Source organism: Sparus aurata, chromosome 18 (assembly GCF_900880675.1).
Source record: "Sparus aurata chromosome 18, fSpaAur1.1, whole genome shotgun sequence".
Lineage (NCBI taxonomy): Eukaryota > Metazoa > Chordata > Actinopteri > Spariformes > Sparidae > Sparus > Sparus aurata.
The window spans coordinates 8,546,685-8,567,618 of record NC_044204.1 but is presented as its reverse complement, the minus strand read 5'-3'; the positions used below and the strand labels follow the sequence as shown (position 1 = coordinate 8,567,618).

Sequence of the window (20,934 nt, the reverse complement as noted above, 5' to 3'; positions counted from 1 at the left end):
GCACAAAATTCAGAAAACAAGCAAGATAACGTAACTATAATATGCTGGACAGAGGAGCAAAAAACAAAAAACATTTTGAAAAACAAGAAATGAGAAACTGCAATCCCAATGAAAAAAGGATGAATCCCCACAAACCGGTCATGTGTACGTGTGAAATGTGCGTCATTGTGTAAAATAAATCGACACATAGCCTGAAATACATTATATACTGTATGAACACTTTATTTGCAAAATCGGTTCAAAGACATCCTCCAGACGAATAAACAAACACCTGTGTGATACTCTGCGCGCTCACACACACACACACACACACACACACACACACATAAGCATGATTCTTCTGAGTGACATAAATAAACACTGATCCAAACATACTCAGTTTGTATAGATTCATATGTATGTGCGTGGACAGCTTGCGGATGGAAACGTTGCAAAACAGCCAACAAAAACACGTCGTTTATTCAACCTCAACCCATCTTCTCTTCATATCAGTGCAGACTGTTCATCTGTTGGCTTCTCTGGATGGCTGTTGTGAGTGTAATTAAGGCAGCATGACACGCCGTGAGATTATTCGGTAGTGCTCCGAGAAAATCCTACTCACAGATCTATTTGTCCCTTGCAGCCTAAGGTGTGATCAGTGTTATTTACTGTCTGTTTGGACAAAATGAGCACAATATGGGAACAGGGATTGTATTTGTTGCTGAGCGAGAGTGAGTCACACCTGTTTTACCAAATGCACTTAATGTAGAATGGCACTATATTCAACGCAACCTTCAGCACAACCCAACCAAGGAACAGTGGATGAGCTCTTGTGTCCAGAGACTGTTCTCTCTGATCGAGGTCACCTTGTCTACACTGGCTGATTATGAAGCATTAAGCAGCACTTCAGCTTCGAGGCCCGGTCACTCTAGCGTTTAACACTGTGGCCAGTGGAGCAACATGTGGAATGTGAAGAAAATCTGCAAATTTCTCAGGCGCAAACTTTGGTCAACCTTGACCGGCAAATTTGTGCCAATAACCAGTGGCAAACGGCTCGGGCTGTTTCGACAAATAGTCCACAAAAGACGGAGCTGTCACAGCTGAGAAGCAGTGTCGCAGAGTTTATATAACTGCTCCACAGCAGGCTCGTACACAGCTGTGAGACAGGAGTCAGTGTGTTAACACGTCATTGTACCTCAAAATGTATTGACAATGACTAAACATGATTTAATAAGAATATTACCCAATGAACGTTTAATAAACTGCTGGTAGTTAGAAGGTAACTCTCCCCAGGTCAGTAAACTGAATTTATATCACTTCAGCTGATCACTCCAACTTTGGAACAATTTTCCTAAATGTTGATTTCTTTATTAAAGTTAGCCACCATAAATGCTCGATTCCAACAAATAGAACTTGTTGATCAAGAATCAATTTCCTATTTTTAAAGATTCCTTCTCTTTGCCACATAGAAACCAATAGATTAGTAGATAAATTAATAACAGGAAAACATTTGACATTGACAATCATTGAAGTACCTTTTGTGTAATAAGTGTGTGTGTGTGTGTGTGTGTGTGTGTGTGTGTGTGTGTGTGTGTGTGTGTGCGTGCGTGCGTGCGTGCGTGCGTGTGTGCGTGCGTGTGTGTGTGTGAGAGAGAGAGAGAGAGAGAGCCTGATTGCTGACTGTTAATTGGTGAGAACATAATTGGTTGAAAAATGTCCTTCAGTTTACTGACCTGCGAGGTTGGGCAGAAACTAAAATGAAAATGAAAATGTCACGATCAGCGGAAGTCAAGCAGGAACTAGATGGGAGGATCCTGGAAATGTATTAATGATATCACCAGCTATTATGTGAGATATGTGACCACCGTTGAAAGTGAAAGATCGAGCATTGCGTGCGTGATGCATTTGATGACACAATAACACCGTGTCCACTGGTTTGTTTCCTTCGAGCACCTGTTGCAGTTATCCGTGTGTTCAGGGACCCTCCCACACTCCCTGCGCAAAAATAATACCACAGACAGAATCAGGGATTTCGGAGGAAGACAAACATTTACTGATGATGTATTTCTCTCGCCCCTTGATATTTGTAAGGAGCCCTGTTGTACTGGTAGCGATTCTAACACTGACACTGTTTGGTGTTTTGCAAGTTTGTCCATCTTGGTCTTCATCCACAGCCATGTTAATGCCACACATCAGCTCATGCAAACGCAGCCTACAGGTTTCCGCTCTGGTCCATTGTGTTATAGAAGGAGAACATGAGTAGTCCAACAATACATTTCCTAACGCTAAGCCCGACCCAACAGGGGCCTTGACTTGGTTCTGTACTGTTTAGAGGTTTGATATTAAACGTCATATCCTGGGAAGAAAGTGTGTCATGGTCATAGTGGGCGTGACCCGGTTGCCTCTCTTGGTTTTGCCAGTTTTGCTGAGGCCGATGTACATGCCGGGGTAGACGGCTGACTCATAAGCATTGTAGTTGTTGGCCAGGAGATTCTCCTTGAACTTGGACTCATCATTGTAGTGGCCCTGAGGAAAAGGAGGATAAACAAAGAGGGACAAGTCATTATCATAATCATCAGGAAGTCATTTCTTATGATTTTTATGATTGTTTTAGTCTCTGGAATGTGAGACTTTACAGTTTCTCACTGTTCGGCTTTTGTGACTATTTGTAAGATGTGTCATGCTAGGGTAGAAGCTCTGCTAATGACAGACAGGAGTCATAATTCCTCCTTCACACAGACGTCTACATCAGACTTTAACACTGATCTCCGAGGCATGTGAAGAATGATCGGATGCTGTTTGTAATTTAGTTAGGATGATTTTGTGTGTTTATGTACTGATCATGTCACATGCTCTACAGCATATTTAGTGTTGTCTCTCATCTCTTACAGGCCACAAATTCTTCATAAGTGATAACATGGTAAAAATGATAATAATAATAATAATGATTTATTATTTTTATTATTATATATACACAATAAATAAATAAAAATAAAATAATAAAAACATGGCAAATATATAAATAGAAGACTATAATTCCAAAGTGATTCACATGATTACATAATTACAACAATCTAACATAATTAAGTTGTCACCACTGTGATTTGATAGGTACCAAGTCCATGTCAGGAAGCCAACTCATATAGTGTCACCGATTCTGTCAAGAATTAACAGCAAGTGTCACATAATTTTTTATTAACCATACGTTTGCATTTTTTTTTGTCATATCTATAACTGTTTATTTTATTGATATGACAGATATTATAAAGTGTTATCAGATATATATGAAGATATCAAAGACACCCAAAAAGTACAGAGGACATGACCTCAGCGTGCTCAGTGGTAGCTCCGGCCCTCATATGAAGAGTGTCATAATTTGAAGCCTGAGGCCGCTGACCAAGCTGCTTGACATTTGACGCAAACAGCAGTTTACAGTACAGTATGAATATATCAGTGAATAAGTGACCCTCAACAGGCACATTCCAGCATTAAGATGATGCAGTTTGACACCAGAACCAATACACTTGTTGTGGAAAACATCTGCACAAAAAGCCCTGATCAGTTCTTACCGAGCCATAGAGTTTCCCTTTGTCGCTCATGGCAATGAACAGACCGCTCCTCACCCCGTATAGAGTCACCACTCCTCTCTCCACTGGGGAAATTTCGAGAAGGCCTGGGATGAAACATGAAAACATGAAAATGATCAGCAGCAGATAAAATACGTCAAAAAAGGAAAAGCTGAACAAAAGGGAACAGTGATGATGCTTAATCAGAGCTTTTCACAGGTCACGTGATGGAGTTTTCTCAGAGTGGGACCTTGCAGGATCTGATGACAGAAGTTGCGGTTTCATCATTTTTGTGATTCTTTGCATGTGTATTCTGAGCCTCACCAAATGCTTTTTTTCACTGGATGGATTTTTTCAATAAATTCCGTGACATGAACGGAGGACATTTGCTCCATGTCACCCTCCAATTTCCTGTCTATCCACTGTCAAATAAAGGTGTCTTGCCTGATGCCTGGTCCTCCGGGTCAACCTGGTTTAATCAGTTGTAACACATATACACGGGGACGCGTGTAAATGTTGTTGACTGCTCATCGTCAGAGCATCTGCCTAGAATATTTCCCTGCTCAGTCTCTCGTGCTTCCGTACGGCCCGTTCACGCTGATGCTGGACACAGATTCAGCATCCTGCAGCTTTCTTTCTATGGTGGGATCTTTGAGGACAGACTTTAGCTTACTCTTCTCAGCTTGCCTGCATAGTATTTTCAACTCTTTCATTCACATTGAGGATATGTTCAAATGCATGGTATTAATATTAGTGCAAAAACAGTCATCATCACAGAGCAGTCTGTAGCCTGCTACCCAGGCGCAGTGTGTGCTGCTCGTGTGAACAAGCAATTGTTGACAGTACCCTGATCTGATTCTCCAGATATATTTCAGAGTTCAAATGTAAAAAGGGGCTTTTGTATGTGCATAAAGGCAGGTGTATGAGACTGGTCTCAGCTCAGTTTGGGAAGAGTGAACTTTTTTAAACCTAAACTGAGCACATCTGGCAGCATTGTCCGCAGTAAGTTGTTAAGCTGTCCGACTGCAGAGGGAGGAGTTATCGTCAGGATGAGCTCTGTGGGCAGTTCTTACATTTTGTGCATCCTGATGAGTTAGCATTAAGGTCTCATTGCAATAAAGGTAAATTGTGTGTTTTTGTACTTTGAGCTAACATGTTCATGCAAAACATGTTTGCAATCTTAAGTAAATGCTGTTGTTGTAATGAGCTGTTAAGCTACCCGTCTCTGTTGGCTTTATTTTTGTATTAGTTCGCAGACATGCAGGGCTGCTGGTCTAGTTCTGGTAAAGTTTACAAGGAAATGTGTGTGCATTTGAGTTTTGGTGGAAGTTAATGTGTATGTGCTGTAGAAAACATGTGTGAGAGGATTCTTTTTGTTGACAGCGTAACGCTGCTTTGTTTTCTGGTCGGCTTGTCACTGGACTTTGAATAGCTTCATCTTGTCTGAACACTGACATCTGAATATTTTACTGTTCCAAATCCAAGGAAAGTGAACTGTAGATGATTCCATTATATTTGCACCTTGCCCTGAGATTTCATTGTTGCTGGATCCAAAACTGAGGATAATGTTTAAAGTGGACCATGGTTCAATGATAGAAACCCAAGACTTATTTAAAACTGACAACCTTAAAGGAGGGTAAGAAGTTCAAAGTGGGAAAAACAAAGATAGTTAATAACTTGTATCAATTGTTTCTTATTTTGTTTTTTTATTTCTTATTGATATAAAAAAAGTCTTTGGTTGTGCATTCCTTTACTCTCATACTGACATAGTTTTCAACCAGTCTATAAATTAAATGTATTTATGGCAAGATTTTCAGTGGTCCCACTGGAACATTTCCACTGCTGCTAACTTTCACACATCAACATTGAGACTCAACTAATTTACACATGCTCTCAGGCTACACATGTATTTTCTCACAACAATTTATTATCATTTTTTTTTATTGCAAATGTATTGCTGATAACTGCACAAAAAAATGTACTGACAGCCAAGCATCAGCGTCTCTACCTCTTGTCCAGCTGGTTTGAAGCACAATCTGACATTCTCATTCCTGGGACATCATAATTAATGTTGCTCTTTGGATCATCGGAATTGACCAATCACATTTTTGTAATGTCATAGGCATAGCTTAGCAACTCGGGGAAGAACACCAGAAAATTACCACTTTTTTAGTGCTGTGAAAGCGTCTATGTGAACCCAAACCATGTTATCCTGAACCTAGCCAAGTATTGCTGTTGCAAGTTTTTCATTTCCCCAAACCTATCCAAAATGCGACCGAAAACTGAAGAAGAAGAAAAAAATAATAAGAAGAAATGAATAAGTGAAATTAGTGTAAAACAAATAAGCTAACAGTATGAAAATATATTACAAGTGGTATGTGACCTCTGTTCTTCAAAGTTTGACTGCTAATCACGACCCACTCAGTTACAACAGCTCGTTCCGAATGCCGTCGTCGTTTGTCTCGTGAGTCGAAATGATTTATCCAAATTCTCTCTCAAGTTACGGAAGTCTTGGTGTTCTCATCTTTCTTCACATGAAATTGTTTAAATTTAAAATTCACATTTGGACACAAGCTGGCTATTACCAGCTGTTTTCCTGATTTACATGGATATAAACATTGAATGACAACAAAAAAACTTACTGTATCTGTTTTCATTATGCACGCCTGTGATCTTCCCATTTGGTAAAACCTGAATGTGGAAGCCGATGCCAACATTACAGTATAGCCTTCTTAGTCTCTTTATCCCCAGCAGGTATTCGCCATCTCTCGCCGTCACCTCCCTCTTGTCCCAAGAGCTGCTGCTGGCCCAAAGCAACGAGCCGGCATTACGCAGGGTTTGTCTCTTACTGCTGATGACTGGGAGAGGAGCAAAGAAGCTACATAGAAGGATCCCGTACATGAGCAGAGGTAGTTTGGACCTTGATGATGACATCCTCTGTGAGCCAGTCGCAGGAATGGTAGAGGCACACAACAAATGTGTATTTACAATCCCAATTAAATGTTGACTTAGTATGTACAGAAAGAGTCATAGAATCTTTACAGCCTCGGTCTCGCAGAGATGCACCAAGAAGACAATGTCTCAACTTCTGCGCTCTGTAAAGCCCAGAGGAAAGTTTCAGTGTGCATATTGAGACATCTCTAAGAACGGAAACAAAGGGGTCCCACTTGCAAGTTATTCGTCTCCGGTTGTCCAGTTTTGCTTTCTCCCCAGGTTCAGCAGACAGACAACACACTTATATGCGCCCCATATGACATCACACGCCACCTGCTGTCTTGTTTGTCTGTGAGTCACAGATGCTGTAGAGGCACACAAACTGAGAAGCACATTAAACACATAGTGACAGAAAACATAGAGTGACACGCAAGAAAACAGAAACGTAAACTATTTGATTATTATTTCTCTGTAATAAATTAACAGATTTAATATAGATTTGATTACGTCAGAGCACAATGGACATTGTTCACCATGTCACCAGCATGTAGGTGCATATACAGTAGTATGTATAGGTGTATATTACAGAGGCTTGCGAAGACGAGCTGTGTTATCCTGAAAGACACAAGACACATTAACCCGATATCATGAGAAAACCAAATGTTGCGTGCCAGTTAATTGAAGTTAAAAATGCAAGATGAAGGATCTAAGAGGATTGATCTGACAGGGCACATTATGGATTTGATCAAGTGAGGAAAGACACTTGGATCCATTTCAAAGCAGTTACAGGTCCCAAGATCAACTGTACAAACAACTGTTTGTCGGTATAAAGTGCATGGCACAGTTGTGTCACTGCCACCACCAGGAAGAAAACAAACCATCACTTGCTGCTGAGAGAAAACTGGTCAGGATGGTCAAGAGTCACCACCAAAAAGCAAGTCTGCAATGAATAAGAAGCTGCTGGAAGACAGGTGACGGTGTCCACAGTCAAGTGTGTTTTGCATCAACATGGACAAAGAGGCTGCTGTAGGTTTTTGAATGGTCCTCCCAAATACTGACTTGAAGCCCAGTGAGAACAGCTGGACAGTGTCTAAGTCTGAAGTCTGTGCCAGGAAGCTAACACATTTAGTTGAACTTGACCGATTCAGCCAGAGGACTACCAAAAGCTTGTTGATGACTGTCAGATTTGGCCACATTTTCAGAAGACCTATAATAAATTGATTACTGAACCAAACATCATCAATGTTTTTTGTGACAAAGCAGTGTGTGTTCCGCTAGTTCATTCCCAGAAAAATAAGAGCTGTAGAAATCATCGGAACTGAAGTCTGCCATGTTACATACATGTTCTTTGCAAGTGGATATAAACTTTTGACCACGACTATAGCACACATGTATTCTGGCGATTGGATTGAGAATGACAAATCAGAAAGAGATAAATTAAGCTTTAACCTTGATACAGTTGCTCCATTCAAGAAGAGAATGGTAACAGCTGAGACAAACACAGGAGTATTTGCACATACATATTATATAGTATATATAGTATTTGCAACTACAGTATATAACAACAATGTGCTGTATAGATGTGGAAGGGCAGGAAACAGGAAGCCTAGCACCAGTAGCCAGGGAACAGGCAGAGTCTGCAACAAGGGGTGGAAAGGTAGGGTGCAGGTAGATCAAGTGAGGTTATCTGACAACCCATCGCTGTGACAGCCTTGTCTAATGCATCCATACGCTGCTCTGCTTCATGGAGCTCTTTCTGTAGGGTAGGTGAACATGATTAAGGGGGATCAAATCGTACCTCCAAAGTCATAACAGCAGCCATTATCATGTTGTTGCCAGTCGCAGTCAGGCTAACACCCGTTGACAGTTTCTGAGGCTGTTCGTCCTTTTAGGTTTATGATCAGATAATAAGATAACCATACACTGATGGGTTTACTCGAAGTTCAAAGACAAATAAAACATACTGGTGCAGAAGTTTCAATTGTGTTTTTGGGAAAAAAAACAGCAGCGCTCACACAAAAAATGGAATACTCAATACCCCAATGTAGTATGTTTATTAACTGTTGTACAAGTTTTATCAAAATCTAAGATGGCCATTGACAGCAGGAGAAGGAACTGGTGAACAAATTACAGACCTAAACTTTAGTCTGGCTAAGAGAGAGAAGCAAAAGTATATGATTTCTAAATCAGTCTTAACTTTGTTTAACATACATTTTAAAAAAAAAGGGTTTAAATAAATGTTCTTCCTTATCTCTACATGTGGGCTCTTGCTCAAGCAGTGGTGAGCCATAGGATCCCACCTGACAAATGCAATTATGGCTGCCGAGTTGCAGCCTTGTTTGGAGATAAAAAACCCAGGAGGTGAATGAGAAAACCCACAAAACAATACCAAGAATAAACATCTGTGAGCCAAGATTCTCTGGAGTTTCTAGGCAGTGTCACAATTTCCCCCACATGGCTCGGAGGAGAGTCTGTTGACAAGGTTTGATGTCAGAGAAGTTGTTGATACTAGGTTACCCACGTCATAACTTCGATGGGGTTTTCTCCCAGTGATGAGACTAGTCCTTCACATGTGTACACACATGAGCTATCATTGTCTCTGTCTCTCTTTCTGAGCCCCACATGAGCAGCGCTCTGACGCACCACATGTCACATGATATCAATCCTCCACCGCTGCTGTATTATATGCAGACTACATAGGCCAGCATTTGTTGGTATGAATCACTATGTTGTGTGCGATGTGTCTTTACGCTTGAGCAATCTGTATGCGTCCGAGCAGAAGGAGAAGGAGGGAAAGCATCCTCATTTAGCCTACATCCTCACTGGAAGAGACTGTAAGGAAGACTGTTAGCATTGATAATAATATCAGCCATACTGTATCCCATTGAAATGAGTACATCTAAACTTATCCAGATTCCACAGTGCCCTATAATTTAAAAAAAAACTTCATAAATTGGTGTGTTCTGTCTGTAAAAGCAGACCCATAAGCGGTGTAACAGTAAACAAAACTTGGTATGTACCTCAGATTAGGACATTAACGGTACTTAATGTCCACAATCTGCTGGCTCAATTCATCGGGATCCCCCCTCCTCCTCCTCCTGGGGTTGTGTCTAGATTCCCCTGTAGACACGCTCGTTCATTCAATTGCAGGGTGTCACAATGAGATGGCACTTCCCTCACAAAAAACCATATACACGACAGATACTCTTTAAACCTATACACATATTGCTCTCACCTTTTCTTTTTACTCTTCTCATTACATCCCAGTGTCAAATATTACACTTTTATTTCATTACATTTATCTTAAAGCTTTAATTATCCTTGTTAGCGTTTACATACTTTATTTATTATCATATTGTCATAGGTTAAGCCAATCAGCAGTATATGCAGTCATTAAAATTAGTTCATCCTTGCTGTTATGAACACATTAATGAATCAATAGTTCTAATGTGAGAATATACTTAACGTATATTGTCCTGATATGGACCATGTGTTTATTAAGTGTGTTTAAGCCCATGGAATGAGTCAATGAAGATCTTTATCTTCTGATTAAAACATCTTCCTCTGATGCACCCCAGTGGCTCAGCTGGTGGAGCGTGTGACTCATACACTGACAACCTGTAGAGGCCCACCGTTAGAGCCCGACCCGTGGTCTCTTGTTGTGTGTCATCACCGCTCTGCCCGTCATCTCCCAAGCTGCTGTGCCTAGAGCAGCGAAACATTTCTCCCATAACCAACTTGTTGTACAGTTTCATCTGGGTTTTTTGGCCTCAGATTTTATACACTGCAGGGTCGCCCTCTGAGTCCTTTGCTTTTCATTTCATCAGCAGAATCTCTGTCAGTAAAGTTGAGAGCCTCACAGTTCATCAGTGGTATTATCACGTTGGAGTATAAGGTTTCTTTTTTGCAGATGATCTTTGGATATCTGTATGATTAAGATTAAAGATTCACTGTCCTGTGCACCTCCAGTTTTCAGGATATTTGATGACTTTGATAGGTTTTCAGGCTATAGACTTAACTGCTATTAGTAAGAAGGCTGCCCAGATCTCAGATTCAGACTTGCCATTGTGTGTCTCGAATTCGGGATCTAAATACCTAGGAATCAGTATCAACCTTTCCTATACTGACGTGTTTAAAGCCAATTTTTATACCCCAACTTGTGCTACTAACTTGAAATTAGACCTCCAACGTGCCCTTTATCTATCCCTTTGGCTGGCACGATTCATTGTATTGAGATGAACGTAAAGCCTAGATTGCTGTATCTGTTCCGATGTCTTCCAGTTTTCTTTCCAAAGTCCTTCCTCCGCTCAACAAATAAAGTTCTTTCAAATTTCGTATAGGGAGGTAAGACCCCCAGACTGTGTGAGGAATTCCTTGAAAGGCAAAGAAAGGGTGAGCCCTCCCAAAATTACTATTGCACAAAATTGTCTTCTGGTTTCAGGCTCCAGAGACAGATTGGTGTGTTGCTGAGGCTATATTTCATATGACAGTATCACTGTATGCACTGATTACAGCACAGCTTTCTTACTCCCTGTTGCAGTTCACCTCCAGCCTGGTAGTAAGATATACTCTTAAGCCTGATTTATGCTTCTGCGTCGCGGCTACGGCGTAGCTACGTCGTCGACGCAGACCCCTACGCCGTAGCCTGACGTGCGCCTCCAAAAAATCCTGACTACGCGCCACATCGACACGTCGACACGCGAACAGCAAGGACTGTGATTGGTCCGCTCAGAACGTCATTTCAGGCAGTTGCTTCTTCTTCTGCGTCGCCTGCGCTTCAACATTTGTAATAACAGCATTTGTTGTTCAATATCCATGAGCTCCATCTCCAAAAACACCCGCTCCATCTCAGTTGCCATTGTTTACTGTCTGACCAGAAGAATACCAAGGAATCCGATATGAACCCCCCGAAACCAAACAAAGACACAGCCACACCACCTTAGCAACTTGGCGGTGAATTGCAGAACAACGCGTTCCCTCAACGCAGAACTTTGAATGCTCAATGACGGCGTAGGGTCAACGACGTAGCTACGCCGCGACGCAGAAGCATAAACCAGGCTTTAGGATTTGGATACAGTTCAGACAGCCATTCCATTTTGAGTTTTCATTGTTAAGCCCCATAAGTAACAACCACCTATTTCCAGCTGCTGAATTAGATTGCACCTTTAAACAATGGGAGTGCAACTGTAGAGACTTTCACATTAATAATATTAATAATATCTTTCCAAGCTTCAGGGATTTACTGTTTAAGTAAATCCGCTATCTTCAGGTTTCGTCTCTTCATTCAGACATTCATGGTTCCTCATCCCCTGAACTTCCTGAGACATCAAGATTAGTTGTTATACTTGAGATCCCTCTTTCATTTAAAGGGCAACATTTCTATCATATATGATTAAATCATGTCATTCAAAAATGTTTCACTGGAAAACATCAAAGCAGAATGGGAGGAAGAACTAGCGACTGACATATCTGACAATACCTGGGGCAACGCTCTGAGTATGTTGAATGGAACTTCTTCTTGTGCATGTCTTAATCTGATTCAGTTTAAAGTTCTCCAACATACTCACTAACCAGATTGGCTAAAATATACCCAAACACGGATGAAAGATGTGATCGGTGTAAGATTGCCAAAGCAGATTCGGCACACGTGTTTTGGTCAAGGTTAAGAATTGGGGGGAATGTTGTAGTGCTTCATGCAGCATTACCATAATAGGGAATGGATTTTGGGTTCAATTTGGCTATCAATAATAATTAATGATTGCATGTTTTTGTTGTTCAGATCTAAAAACTTTATAATCTGGACTAGAATTTGAAATAAAGTTTCCAAACATTGAAATCTCATTTTCATGACACTCATGAAATGTTTGTAATGAAATAAATATATTAAACGATCCAAAATACTGTAAATGTACCTTTTTTTCCCCTTTTGATGTAATACAGTCACAATAATTCTGATTCTGTCTGTTGTCAGTCTCCATCAGTTGAAGCTCTGTTTAGTGAGAGGAGCAGTCGTTCTATATTTAAAGCGGACGTCTCAGTTTGGGTTCATGTGATGTTGTTGACTGAAGAACTGAATCTCTCTCTGCTGTTTCTTTCAAAAAAGCTCATAAAATGCAAATGTATAAATATGAGAGAATATGTAAAATAACAATAGAAGAAATTAAAATGGAAACATATATTAACTGACAGTGAGCTCCATACATGTTTGATAGCTGCCTGGATGTGATGAGTTCTGCAGGTTTTCTCTCTGGGTTGTGCAGCCTGCAGCAGGCAGCAATCATCAGCTCTGGTTACATTTACAGCAGAATTATCTGTAAGAGAACCTGATGATGGTTGAGGTTGAGAGAAGCATCAAGGATCCAAATCAGAGTCAAACCGAGGACGACTAGATGGTTTCTGATTCAGCCCGATGACAAACAACCTTTTTAAACACATGCAGCTGCTTAGAATTAACTGTTTGGTTTTTTTGGCAATTGTAACTTTGATCTGACTGACCGAAGGCTTGATGTTCTCCTCCACACTGAACATGTAAAATGAGCGATGGCCACTTTTATTGAATTTGAATTGTTTTTATTCAAACTGTGCTCCCGGTCAAAAAACGACCAGACTTCCCCGCACATCCTGTTAAATGATGAATAAATTGCATTATTTATTGAGATATGATGAAAAAATCTAAGAAGATAATTCAGTAGTTGTTAGAATAAAAATGATTTAAGCGTCCAACATTCAGGATGTAACGCTGGTAAGTAAATTAGATAATTAGGTGGTTATGATAAAGTGCTTTCATGTGAGCAGATAATTAAATCTTCCTCAGTTCTCCACCTCCACACTTTTCTCGTGTTTAACAAAAATATAATTTCAATCGGAAGACAAAGATCCTAATTGGCTGATTTTAAACAAACTAAATAAACAGACTCTCTTTGTTTTCACAACTAAATAAACTGTATAAACAAACTGACCTTAAAGGTCAACATAATTTATACTGTTTTACTTTGTTTATATGTGGCGGACCCTGCCACCTTGCTATATTCAGACTTCTGTTGTGTTCTGGGACCCTATTTTCCTCTGAGAACAGCTTGTTTATTCACTGATGGAGAAAAGTTTGTATTATTACCTCACTGATATTGTACATATTAAAATTCTCTCCAAAACTATGTAGCACCTCTTTAATGTTGATTATTGAGCACTTCAGTCAGTCTGACTAAACTGTCTGTCTCTTACTGAGGGTACTCTTTGTAAATATTTGTAGATTTACTAACGGAGTCAAATTAATATTAAGTGAACAAAACAGACTCTGTGTTAAAGAAACACAGCAGAAACACCTGTTACACTGCTTCCTGTCTTTCAGTATAATACACATTGTGATCTAAATATGTAAGTGTGGGCTCAATCTGAATTGAAATCTGAATATAATCTTTCATAAAGATTGTAAATAATTTAAAATTAGTTATGTAAAATAATCGTAATTAGGCTAGTAATATGTGTTTGGATCAAGGCAAAAAACATTCAGAACATGAAAATAATGGTGCCCATAAATGAGCAAACTATGATGATTTTATCAAGTTAATATATTTTGAGGTCAATATTTCCTCTTGGCAAGTTTCAGAAAATTATTAACATTTAAAAAAGTAATAAAGTTAATAGAGAACACTACAGTTCAGGCAGTGCTGGTGCTGGTTCTGATGGGACTATATCCCCTCCAACAACAACAACAACAACAAGTGTATCAGATTACATTTCTGGCAATGTTCTGAAAGAGGAGACAGTTAGGTGGCTAGATGGTGACGGACAATATTGTGTTGCAGCTAAACGGTGAAAAAATATAATATCCATAATGTTGATTCTTTAAAGGTGTTATTGATTACATTCAGCCACTAAATATGGCGTTCAAGCTCATATTCAGGCCACAACACCACTGTTGTTCCAATCGTCTGCCCCCTCAGGTGGTTGCGAGTTTGTGCAGTAGCTAATGTTTATGAAATATTATGGTAAAAGACCTTACGAACAAAGAAACACTGGTGGTGCTCACACTATTAGCTCACTGATATCACACATAAGTGTGATATGGTCCAGGCTGAAGGAGTGTGTGTGAAGCAGAATTCAACTAATGTCAATTTAGGCGGGTAGCAAAGCAAACTACCAACAGCCTGACTACACAGAGATCACAATAACACCCAAACAGTGAGCAAACACATTGAACACATGTGCAGGGCACCAACTAGAGTTGAACAGTCCTGTGCTCAGGGTGTTCAGAATGTTCTACACTGAGACTTTTTAAAACGAGTTTTAAGATCTTCTGGATGCAGTCTGATGAGGTCACTGATCATCTGCTTTGTACTGTTTCCTTTTTGTCAGTCACCTTTGTGATAAAAGGCTAATGGCAATGGAAAAGGAGTCAATCATCCTATTTTAGATTATTTATTGCGCATTGAGTTAATAGACGTTAATTCTGTGTAATAGTGGTATAACACATTCATAATGAAGAGGCACAGCTTCCCCAGACCAACATGGCATCCATGTTGGGTAAACAGCAGCGACTCGTATATTTACTCATGAGCTCTGACAGGGTGGCTCTTTTTGCTTAATGGGGAAAAAACAACATGCATTTACATCATGTCACCACCTCAGTTTGCTGTGTTGTTAGATAATGTTGTGTCCACAGAGTATTCCATCAGTAAAGTTACTCCCACAAAGGAGCATGTTGACCTGACCGACTCACCTTCAAACTGTCCAGTTTTTGTGGTTTTTAACCTGCAACTTACTCGAGGTTGAAGGTTTGATTTTGACATTGGTGGGGACACAGCCAGTCAACCCCCAGTTATATATTTGATTGTGTTTGAATTAAGGTTGGTTTAACAGAGACGATGTGACGTCTTGTTGGCTGGAGACCTTGTAATGTGTTCGTCTTGACAGAAGCTGTGTTCATCCATCTAATGACCAGAGATAACAAACACTGTTTAAAAAGTAGGTTTGTCTGTGGAGTCCTCCCCTCAGAGGTTTATTTAGGCCTAGCAGTGAGGACCCCGACCCATAATCCTCCTGCAGACACGCCTGTAGAGGAGAGTATAAAGAGCCTGGACTGAAGTGAGCCACACATCAAGCTTCACAGAGTCTCTCCACAGCAGCTCTCCTCTGAAGCTCCACAGCCTCCAGACCGACCCTGAAGATGACTCCCTCCGCCAGCCTGCTGCTGCTGCTGCTGCTGCTCGGCCTCTGTCAGGCACATCCTTTCCAGGAGGAAGGAGGCCAAGAAGAAGAAGAAGAAGAAGAAGTCCCAGACACCATGGACATCACCAGCAGGATTCTGACCTCCAACAATGCCACCGATGAGATGCTGCTGGAAGGAGACCTGCTGGCTCCCAAAACCAGAAACGCCATGACGTGCTGGTCCCAGAGCTGCCTGTGGAGGAAAGCTTCCAACGGCTTCGTGATGATCCCTTTCACCATGAGCGGTGCGTTCAGCAGCTGGGAGAGGCAGAAGATCGACAGAGGAATGAAGGCCTTCCACAGCAGCACCTGCATCCGCTTCGTCCCCCGTCAGAACGAGTACGACTACATCAGCGTGGAGAACAGAGGCGGATGTTTCTCCGCTCTGGGCAGAACTGGAGGCAGACAGGTGCTCTCTCTCAACAAGCAGGGCTGCCTCTACCACGGCATCATCCAGCACGAGATCAACCACGCTCTGGGCTTCCAGCACGAACAGACCAGGAGCGACCGCGACTACTACGTCAGGATCAACTGGCAGAACATCGACCCCAACATGGCCTACAACTTCTACAAGAAGAACACCAACAACCTCAACACCCCCTACGACTACTCCTCCATCATGCACTACGGAAGAACAGCCTTCTCCATCCAGCACGGCAGGGACTCCATCACCCCCATCCCCAACGCCAACGTGCAGATCGGCCAGAGGCAGGGCATGTCCTACTGGGACATCGTGAGGATCAACCTGCTCTACGGCTGCTGAGAATGATGCTGATGCTGTTCTAACGCTGCTACAACCTGTGACATCACTGTTAACATGTTGTTTCTCTCACCGTCTTAGTTCAAATGTTCACACAACAGAAGTGATCGCTAATAAAGCTAATGCAAAATGACTGATTGCTATCTTGTTATTTTTCTCTATTGAGAAGATAGATAGATAGATAGATAGATAGATAGATAGACAGACAGACCAATAGATGTCTTACCATTTTACTGTGTTTATATGTGGCGGACCCCGACACCTTTCTAGCCTCAGTGTGATCTTATTTTACTCTGAGAGCAGCTCGTTGTCAGTTAATGTAGTAAATATTAAAAGTCTGAGTTTCAATTTCTTCTACAAATCTACACAATGCCCCTTTAACCCTTCCAACATCTAGTTAGAGGAGGTAAACAATCCTTCACTGTGTTCATTGAAGAATTGTCAGAATGCCATAGTTGATGTGAGTTTGTTGGAGGAAACAGCTCAGTGTGCCACAGAGAGAACTCCACACAAACTGGCTTTAGATTTCTGCAGTAGGATATTTTAGAGACTTTATTTAAAGCGTGAGCATGAAATGATCTCTCAAGTTATAAGGTACCAACACATGACATGGAGACACAGTTAGCCTATTAAACCATTCATGTTCTTCTTAACTTTTCAGTCCGATGTTCTCAAACAGTCCCTCCCTGTTTCACAGAGTGAACCTCATGTTCACAGTACACAGTTTTGATGGGTGACATTTAATTGCTCACAATGTGCAAACAACAATGAACAACTTGAGGAAGTCATAACTGGTTCAGATGTTATTGTGATTCAGCTTTTCAGCTCCACCATGCTTCCTGTCAAAGTATATCACTGTGATTTATTGTGTCTCTTTCCAGTATTAAAGTCCGTGTGAACATCATCCTCACTGTGTCTGCTCTGTAGCTGTCTTCTGCGAATTAGTTGTTATGCTCAATGTATTGTGAGTCCACAATGCAGATGCATTTTTGTCTCGTCGCTAAAAGCCACCTGAGCGTGCTCTCTGATGACGTCACATCAGTCAGAGTGCAGACCGTCTATGACGCAAGATCTGTCGCCGGGTGCGGTGGCGCGCGCCTGTAATCCAAGCTCCCGGGAGGCTGAGGCTGGAGGATCGTTTGAGCTCAGGACCTCTGAGCTGCAGCGGACTATGTCGATCGGGTGTCCGCACTAAGTTCGGTATCGATATGGTGCTCCTGGGGGAGCCCGGGACCACCAGGTCGTCTAAGGAGGGGTGCACCGGCCCAGGTCGGACACGGAGCAGGTCAAAGCCCCCGTGCCGCTCAGTAGTGGGATCGCGCCTGTGAATAGACGCTGTAGTGCAGCCTGAGTAACACAGCGGGACCCAGTCTTTATACTGTTCAACACACACGCTCGACAACAACGTGTTTATATGTTACAGCAGCTTCATCACTGCTGATTTAGCTCCTTGTTTCTTTGAAAAACCTCCACAGAGCAGCTGAGTGTGTTTGTCCTACACCGCCTCCACCTGGAGGAGAGGAGCAGTGAGCATCAGTGGCATATAGACACGAGACAAACCTGCATCTGCAGTGTGGACTCACAATACATTGATCATAACAACTATTTCGCAGAAGACAGCTACAGAGCAGACACAGTTAGGATGATGTTCACACGGACTTTAATACTGGAAAGAGACACAATAAATCACAGTGATATACTTTGACAGGAAGCATGGTGGAGCTGAAAAGCTGAATCACAATAACATCTGAACCAGTTATGACTTCCTCAAGTTGTTCATTGTTGTTTGCACATTGTGAGCAATTAAATGTCACCCATCAATACTGTGTACTGTGAACATGAGGTTCACTCTGTGAAACAGGGAGGGACTGTTTGAGAACATCGGACTGAAAAGTTAAGAAGAACATGAATGGTTTAATAGGCTAACTGTGTCTCCATGTCATGTGTTGGTACCTTATAACTTGAGAGATCATTTCATGCTCACGCTTTAAATAAAGTCTCCTAAAAATATCCTACTGCAGAAATCTAAAGCCAGTTTGTGTGGAGTTCTCTCTGTGGCACACTGAGCTGTTTCCTCCAACAAACTCACATCAACTATGGCATTCTGACAATTCTTCAATGAACACAGTGAAGGATTGTTTACCTCCTCTAACTAGATGTTGGAAGGGTTAAAGGGGCATTGTGTAGATTTGTAGAAGAAATTGAAACTCAGACTTTTAATATTTACTACATTAACTGACAACGAGCTGCTCTCAGAGTAAAATAAGATCACACTGAGGCTAGAAAGGTGTCGGGGTCCGCCACATATAAACACAGTAAAATGGTAAGACATCTATTGGTCTGTCTGTCTGTCTATCTATCTATCTATCTATCTATCTTCTCAATAGAGAAAAATAACAAGATAGCAATCAGTCATTTTGCATTAGCTTTATTAGCGATCCCTTCTGTTGTGTGAACATTTGAACTAAGACGATGAGAGAAACAACATGTTAACAGTGATGTCACAGGTTGTAGCAGCGTTAGAACAGCATCAGCATCATTCTCAGCAGCCGTAGAGCAGGTTGATCCTCACGATGTCCCAGTAGGACATGCCCTGCCTCTGGCCGATCTGCACGTTGGCGTTGGGGATGGGGGTGATGGAGTCCCTGCCGTGCTGGATGGAGAAGGCTGTTCTTCCGTAGTGCATGATGGAGGAGTAGTCGTAGGGGGTGTTGAGGTTGTTGGTGTTCTTCTTGTAGAAGTTGTAGGCCATGTTGGGGTCGATGTTCTGCCAGTTGATCCTGACGTAGTAGTCGCGGTCGCTCCTGGTCTGTTCGTGCTGGAAGCCCAGAGCGTGGTTGATCTCGTGCTGGATGATGCCGTGGTAGAGGCAGCCCTGCTTGTTGAGAGAGAGCACCTGTCTGCCTCCAGTTCTGCCCAGAGCGGAGAAACATCCGCCTCTGTTCTCCACGCTGATGTAGTCGTACTCGTTCTGACGGGGGACGAAGCGGATGCAGGTGCTGCTGTGGAAGGCCTTCATTCCTCTGTCGATCTTCTGCCTCTCCCAGCTGCTGAACTCAGCGCTCATGGTGAAGGGGATCATCACGAAGCCGTTGGAAGCTTTCCTCCACAGGCAGCTCTGGGACCAGCACGTCATGGCGTTTCTGGTTTTGGGAGCCAGCAGGTCTCCTTCCAGCAGCATCTCATCGGTGGCATTGTTGGAGGTCAGAATCCTGCTGGTGATGTCCATGGTGTCTGGGACTTCTTCTTCTTCTTCTTCTCCTTGGCCTCCTTCCTCCTGCAGAGGATGTGCCTGACAGAGGCCGAGCAGCAGCAGCAGCAGCAGCAGGCTGGCGGAGGGAGTCATCTTCAGGGTCGGTCTGGAGGCTGTGGAGCTTCAGAGGAGAGCTGCTGTGGAGAGACTCTGTGAAGCTTGATGTGTGGCTCACTTCAGTCCAGGCTCTTTATACTCTCCTCTACAGGCGTGTCTGCAGGAGGATTATGGGTCGGGGTCCTCACTGCTAGGCCTAAATAAACCTCTGAGGGGAGGACTCCACAGACAAACCTACTTTTTAAACAGTGTTTGTTATCTCTGGTCATTAGATGGATGAACACAGCTTCTGTCAAGACGAACACATTACAAGGTCTCCAGCCAACAAGACGTCACATCGTCTCTGTTAAACCAACCTTAATTCAAACACAATCAAATATATCATTGTCTCTTTAAAAATATCATCCTGTAGTGTTTCCATGTCATTTATTTGTGCATATAATTAAATAGTTGGGATGCAAACAAATACATGAACAGATAAAAATGTTGTGAACAGACACAAACACCATCTGAATACTCACAGTAATATTCTCTTTTCTTCCACACTGATCTGTTACTGGATCGATGAAGTTTGCTATAAACTTAGGTTGGAATGTGTGGAGTGAAAAAGGTAATTTATCTGGTTGGACTGTATTGATTTTGATCATTTATTTTCAGAGTGTCCATAATGAGCACAACATTGTTGTAGGAGTGCAGTGCAGATCAGTGGTGTGCCATTCAAACCTGCTGTCTACATTACTCACAATGCAACTGAGCCACTCAGAGACATCAATGGAGGACATTCATCAGGTCACATGCAGCTTCCTCTGCAGCCAAACCAAACTGTGGAAAGACTGGAAATACAGCATGAATTTTAATCATTTTGTCAGAAGAACCATTGGATGACTTCATAGCATTTTTGTATACCAACCTGATGGATTCATGTAAAGTCAGACACGTGACTTTTTTTATTGACCTACTTGCAAACACCTTCTAAGACATTTTCACAGCAGTCAGTGAACGTCAGGTCTCATCATGTTGTACTGCAGCTGTCAGGTCAAAGTGCAGATGGATGTGAAAAGGATCCACTGCATTATTATGACTTAACCTAACTCAGACATTAATAACAGAAGCAGCTCACCAGCATACACACATTAAACACCATTCAAAACTTATTTTCTGGGTATAAAACCACAGAA

The 20,934-nt window shown here is 41.9% G+C and overlaps 3 protein-coding genes across 3 annotated transcripts; 1 reads left to right on the top strand and 2 right to left on the bottom strand.

Moving 5' to 3' along the window:
- Positions 1-2,328: 2,328 nt before the first annotated feature.
- On the bottom strand, positions 2,329-6,479 carry LOC115569173 (fibroblast growth factor 4-like). Its single transcript, XM_030397116.1, has 3 exons — positions 6,188-6,479; positions 3,549-3,652; positions 2,329-2,505 (listed from the first exon to the last, which is right to left on the bottom strand). The coding sequence occupies exons 1-3, from the start codon at positions 6,477-6,479 to the stop codon at positions 2,329-2,331; spliced, it is 573 nt and encodes a 190-aa protein (XP_030252976.1).
- Positions 6,480-15,591: 9,112 nt separating this feature from the next.
- LOC115569046 (high choriolytic enzyme 1-like) lies at positions 15,592-16,515 on the top strand. Its single transcript, XM_030396925.1, has one exon. It carries the CDS (start codon positions 15,646-15,648, stop codon positions 16,447-16,449), a length of 804 nt encoding a protein of 267 aa, XP_030252785.1. The 5' UTR covers positions 15,592-15,645; the 3' UTR covers positions 16,450-16,515.
- A 2,372-nt stretch (positions 16,516-18,887) lies between these two features.
- Positions 18,888-19,846, bottom strand: LOC115569040 (high choriolytic enzyme 2-like). Its single transcript, XM_030396904.1, has one exon. The coding sequence runs from the start codon at positions 19,790-19,792 to the stop codon at positions 18,989-18,991; it is 804 nt and encodes a 267-aa protein (XP_030252764.1). The 5' UTR covers positions 19,793-19,846; the 3' UTR covers positions 18,888-18,988.
- Positions 19,847-20,934: the final 1,088 nt, after the last annotated feature.